Raw genomic sequence first — 6000 nt, 5'->3', positions numbered from 1 at the left:
CCTCAGATCTCACATTTACTACACACTATTATCTTGAGGTTTTCTATCCTGAGATATTTGTTTTTTAAAATGCTTATTGTGACCCAATAAACTGCTTTAATAATGAATTAATCATCGGTCAAGACACACAACTGAAAGACTGTTCTAGATACTGATTCTTAATCTTTGCCTGTTAGAAAGCTATTTATTCAGGGAAAAATGCCTATATTGACAGCACCAAAACCTTCCTTAAACATCACTTCTGGAGGATCTGGCAGGGTGGTTCCATAGTTAAGAGCACTGGCTACTCTCCAATGGAGCCCAGCCCAAATCTTGTAACTCCAGTCCCAGGCCCTCTTCTAGCCTCTGCAGGCAAAACATTCATAAAAATGTTTAAATGTTAAAGTTTTAAATCATTTTCAAATCCAAACAAATGTTCCAACTTAAAAACTATAACCACAGAGACATACCTCTGCCCTAAGAAAGCTAGAAACAGGAGTCTACCTCTACTTTGAAAAACAAAAACAAGGCAGAATAATAGCAATAAGGTCATTCTTTGAATAAATGATCACTGTCAGCTTACCCAATCAGATTCTCAAATCTTCTCTTTCCCCGTTTAGCAAAAATTAACTGTCCTGACTTCTAGGGGCTAGTGGATCTAGTTGCTGCTTAACAACTTCCTAGCTTCTCAGGCAGGCAGGAAGCACATGTTAAGCCACAAACTACCTCAAGCTGCCCACGTAGAACACAGTTGTTTTTATGACACTGAAAATTACCCAACTGTCATAACTCTACCAGTCTATATCCTAATGCTGACTCTAAAAAGTCATTAAATATTTAGAACCCAAGTTCACAAATCAGCCTTAAAATTGTTCTATCTGAAGTAACTGACAGAAGAGAAGAAAGATATAGGAAAAGAGGAAGCAAGAGAGACAAGGAAAGAGCAAGAGACAAGTTTATACACCATGGGTGATGCTGGAAATTCTAGTAAGATACATTGTCGAATTTGAAGAAATTAAGCTACACATTTAATAAATTAGTATAAGCTACCAGTCTAACTTGACAATTTTTCCCAAAGGAGTGATTAGTAAGAAGTTGAGAAACTTCTGGAAACATTGAGGAATATCTTGTGGCTCCTTCTCTAGCCCAGACAGTCACTTGGTGAGACAGGTGTAGCAAGCATCAGCACCAAGCTGCCCATAGCAGGTGCAAAGGACTCTCACTTCAAGGGCACCAGGAACTCTGAACACATATTTGAGAGTGGCAGGGCTGGCAAATGGTGTGTCTAACTCTATCCTCTGATGGTAACTGAACTAAAACTAGCAGAGAACCTACAAATGTAGCACAATAAAGCATACACCAGTCTCCACTACAACACACAAAAACATGACTAATCAAATTTAAAAATCAAAAGAGAAGTAACTGACAACTTACTTGTAAAGGCAGCAATGTGACTGCAACGCTAGCAGGTAATGATCTTTCTTCATTAAATGTTTGCCTAGGAAGTGTTTGTTTGCAATTCATACCATCTTGGATGAATAAAGACATCAGGAAATAAAACGGTTTGCATCTATGGTATCTTTCAGCTACAGCTACAATATCCTATTATCTCCCTGGTAATTTGGCATCCAGTAACACAGTGACCCAGTGCCTTCTCTTGGCTCTTAGCACAAAGCAAGGCAAGAAAACCCTGAGGCTCTGCTGGGAGAGGCTCTGACTACAGCCACAAAGGACAGACCAAGTCTGACTAGGAGCCATCTGTGAGGGCTCTGGACCCAGCATGTTCAAGTCATGTGGCAAAGCACATGTGCATATGACCTAAATATTTTATGGCAGCAAATAAGACAGAAAATATATATTCTACAAACACTAACACATGTCAGTAACAACAGGAATCTCAACATGACGTTACCTGGTGGCAAATCAGGGTCTGTAGGAGCAGTCTGCTGAACTCTTCGGGGTTTGAGGGATGATCTTGTGTTTTCAGCAGGGCTTCGGTTGGAAGAGTTGGAACCACAGCTTTCATGCTCATCCTATTTTTGTGTTAAAGGAAAAAGAAACATTGGTCACATTCAAGGACTAGGAAATTTTGGTCAGCATGTGGATTTATGATTACTAAAAGTCAGGCTTTCCAAATTTTAGCTCTCAAAATTTATGTAACCAATTTTAAATTATATATTTGCAAACAGTACTTAACAATAACTAATTTAAGGCCTGGGCAGATGTTCAGCAGCTAACAGCACTTAACACACAGCAGAGGGACTGCAGATCCCAGCCTGCACACAGCTCACCAATAACAGTGCTGCACACACCTGTAAGCCCTGCACAGACGGAGCCAGAGCCCACAAGCTCCAGGTCTAGAAGATGCCCTGCCTAAAGGAATATGGTGGAGAATGACAGAGACCGTGCAGCTCCGGCCTTGGGCCCACACAGGCAGTGCACACATCACGCACATACACTAACTGCTTTAACACTTCTTTCTTTAGCTAGCTCCAAAACAAATTACCTGGCACTATCCAAAGATGTCTTATTTATGGCTTTACAAACCTATATGACTATTCAGAAAAATGTTTTAATGATTTCCATATCTAAACACAAAATAAATGGAAAGGAAATTAATGTTCTGTTCTATGGCTTCTATGTTAAAACTCTCATTATTTAGAATCCAAGCAGTCATCTTAGTAATCTCTAACTATTTATGTCTTACAATCTTCGCATACTATTTAACAATACTTACTAAATTACTATTAGTATTAAATATAAAGTTTACTTGGGTTTGATATGGATACATAAAAACATAAATTGTACATTTTTAATTATCTTTTTAATAAAATACAAGTGAGTATAATTTTCATGTACTAAATCAACATTTATAAAATAGTCATGTCTTCATTGGTGGACTTATTTCCTGAGACAAATTAGTTACACCTGTCATCAAGAAGTTCAAAAATTTATCAAAAACATTAGCTAGTTCCAAGCAGTACTTCCTTCCTCCTTTTCTTTCTTTCTTCCTTCTCTCCCTCTCTCCTCCACCCTCTCCCCCTCCCTCCCCTTCCCACCCTCTTTCTCCCCCTCCCTCCCTCTCTCCTCCACCCTCTCCCCCTCCCTNCCCTCCCTCCCTCCCTCCCTCTCTTTTTTCCTTCTTTCCTTCTTTTTCTTTTTTTAATAGGAAGATAGAGTCATTCTATTTAGAAAAACAAGGTAAGTTACACCTTAAAACATACATGCACATCAACATACACAAATTTAATTAAATGTAAAATAAAAACAGGTATGAAAAGAGAAAAGACAGAATATTAAGGTAAGTACAATTGTTAATGCACTATTCTCTAAGAACAAAGGCTCAACTTAAGGCGCCATGCAAATGTGCAGTGAGGAGCACCACAGAGGGTGGATGGTGACCTCCAACCTTCACTCCCCACTCAGTAATTACATTGACATTTACAATGGGAGAGATTTAGTTTGTATTTCACACACATACACACATAAATAATTACTAAATATGCTGATATAATTTGTAGTAGGAGTAAATAAAAGACATGAAGACCTTTCAAAACTGAAATTCGGGGACTGAATAGATGACTCAGCAAATAACAGCATTGGGCTGCTTTTGCAGGGGACCTGGACACCCACATGGAAGCTCACAACTGTCTATAACTCCAGTTCCAGGGGAGCCAACACCTTCTTTTAAACTCTGGAGGCACCAAGCGTGCATATGATAAAGAAAAAAACATCCATACACATAAAGTTAAAATAAATAAAATCTCAAAAATATATAAAACAAAACTTCGGGGCTGGGTTATATGCGGCATGGATAGAACACTTGCCGCACAAGTGTGAAGACAAGAGTCTGCATTCCCAGCACCTACTCAAGAGTCAGGCACAGCAGTCTACTTAATCTCAGTATGCAAGAAGTACAGACGGTCAGCAGGGCCAGCTGAAAGGCCAAACTAGCAGAATCAGCAAGCTCCAGGTTCAGCAAGAGACCTGGCCTCATTAAATAAAGACTAAAGCATCAAAGGAAGGCACCTGGCATTAACATCTGCGCTCCACAAGTGTGCATACACATGTACCAAACACCCACACATGTGAACCATATACACAATATATATATATATATGCATAACACACACATACATTCAACAAGAAGAGAAAAGCCCTTATTTAATAATGCCAGAGAAATATATCCTAATAGAAGCTGAGTCTCTTACAGTGCAGCACAACTTCAGATGCTGGTGGCACATTTGGGAAAACACTGCCTGAAACCTCATATAAGCAAAAACCAAATCTTTGACATCATAAACAAAGGCAATCTGCCTAAACTTTTGTTCATTTTTTAAGATAACACATAACAATTCCAGAGTGTTTCATTCCACAAAACATCATAATTCAATCTTTCCAATGCCATCTTCTGTCAGTTGTGGGTATGCTTCAGTCCTCAAATGCTAAGACTGCTCTGAGCAGAACTTGACTGTAATTACCCTTCGTTCAAGGAACGACCTTAAAAAGTCCAGTTAGATACTCTGCACAATATTAACATTAAAAGCACATTCATTTTTGAAACATGTTTGCCTCAAAGGCCCAGAAGTAAAACACGTTCATTAAGGAGATGTGAAAAAAAGTCTTACGTGAACAGCCAAAACTAGCATAATTATGAAAATATTTAACACTGAAACCATCTGAAATCACAGCCTGCATCAGATTGCAATGATGTCATAATAAACATTCCAGCCAAAAGCCACTCAACGCTACCACAGTCCAATAAATCTGGGGTACAGGAGATGACAAATATTTTGCAGCAAAAGAAAGTTACTTTTATTTCTAAAATGTTATTAGAAGCAAAAGGGAATACAGCAGACTAAATATGAGTTTCCAACGAGGCTTCCTTTAAGATAAATAATAAATAAATGTGCAGTTAATAAAGCTCCTCTATAGAACAACACTGTTGTCATTGGAAAGAAAAGCAAACTTAATACATTTATAATAAACTTGAAATTTTAGTATGTATACAAATGAGCATTAATTATGGTACTCAAAGGAATATATGCTATGAAACAAACATTACCAAATGTGTGAATACTTTTCTAACTGTGGTTAAAAACTGTAATTATATACATATTATAATTAGGTAAGAATCCTTTTGGAAATATGAATTTATTTGACTTCAATTATATTTTGTCTCAATTACAAGTGGGCTTCCAATCAAAGCCTGCCCAACCCAATTAAATAAAAATAAAGCAAAATAAAATTATGAAATAAGTATATACATAGTAAAACTGGAATTACCTCCATCATTATTTTTAAATTCCTCTTCTACTTTTTACCAGTAGATATTTCTTTGGAATATTATACATTTTTATACATTGAAAACTTAAAACTTCAAATTAAAAAAAAAAAACATGTTTTCAAAAATGCTAGTCAGAATATTTGAGATAACTTTTAACCCCAAACTATTACATTTCTATCTTATTTTGAGTTTCAATTTTTCCAAAATATCTGGAGAGCATATTTCATTGCCAAAAAAAAATGTTTTCTCTTGAGGATCACACAGCTATTTCTGAAAATACTGACCTTCACTCCTCATTAAGCAAGCAAGAATGTCATTTCTTCCTAACAGAGAAATGCAGCAAATACTAAATGCAAATAGACGCATTACTTGCGTTTGACAGGTCATGGCTTCAGGGAGCATGCCTGTCCCTGGGCCTTTACAGGTCTGGTCAGTGAGAAAGTGAAAATCATCAACTATCAGATTTACAAAGGTGTGAGAAGAGTGAGGACAGAAGTTCAAACAGGTAAGAGCATCGCTGTAAACAGAGCCATGAACTAGGGTACAGGAGAGCTGATGGCGAGAGAAACTGGTGGTGGAAAGAAAGTGACGTGCACTTGCTTTCTGGCATCAAACTCAGAAGCAGAAAAGGACAGAGGCTCGCCCAGCAGCTCTGGTCATCAAGAGCTCCTGAGACATGAAAAGGTTTTGTAAATGAACTAGTACAAGACTCAGGAATATTCTCCTTCAACACC

The 6000-nt window shown here is 37.6% G+C and overlaps 1 protein-coding gene across 8 annotated transcripts in view; it reads right to left on the bottom strand.

The window, feature by feature from the left end:
• Positions 1-6000, bottom strand: part of Vps13b (vacuolar protein sorting 13 homolog B) — a 399494-nt gene that overhangs the window by 371418 nt on the left and 22076 nt on the right. For all 8 annotated transcript variants that reach the window (XR_007595555.1, XM_050163211.1, XM_050163240.1 and 5 more), the window contains exon 4: positions 1892-2012. Coding sequence is in view for 7 of the 8 variants with exons in the window: in XM_050163211.1 (XP_050019168.1) it covers positions 1892-2012 (121 nt within the window). In the remaining variant the exon portion in view is untranslated. The remainder of the gene's footprint in view (positions 1-1891; positions 2013-6000) is intronic.

This window comes from Alexandromys fortis, unplaced genomic scaffold (assembly GCF_014885135.2).
Source record: "Alexandromys fortis isolate MF-2015 unplaced genomic scaffold, M_Fortis_MF-2015_v1.1 scaffold_17, whole genome shotgun sequence".
NCBI classification, from domain to species: domain Eukaryota; kingdom Metazoa; phylum Chordata; class Mammalia; order Rodentia; family Cricetidae; genus Alexandromys; species Alexandromys fortis.
This window is presented reverse-complemented; position numbering and strand designations above follow the sequence as displayed.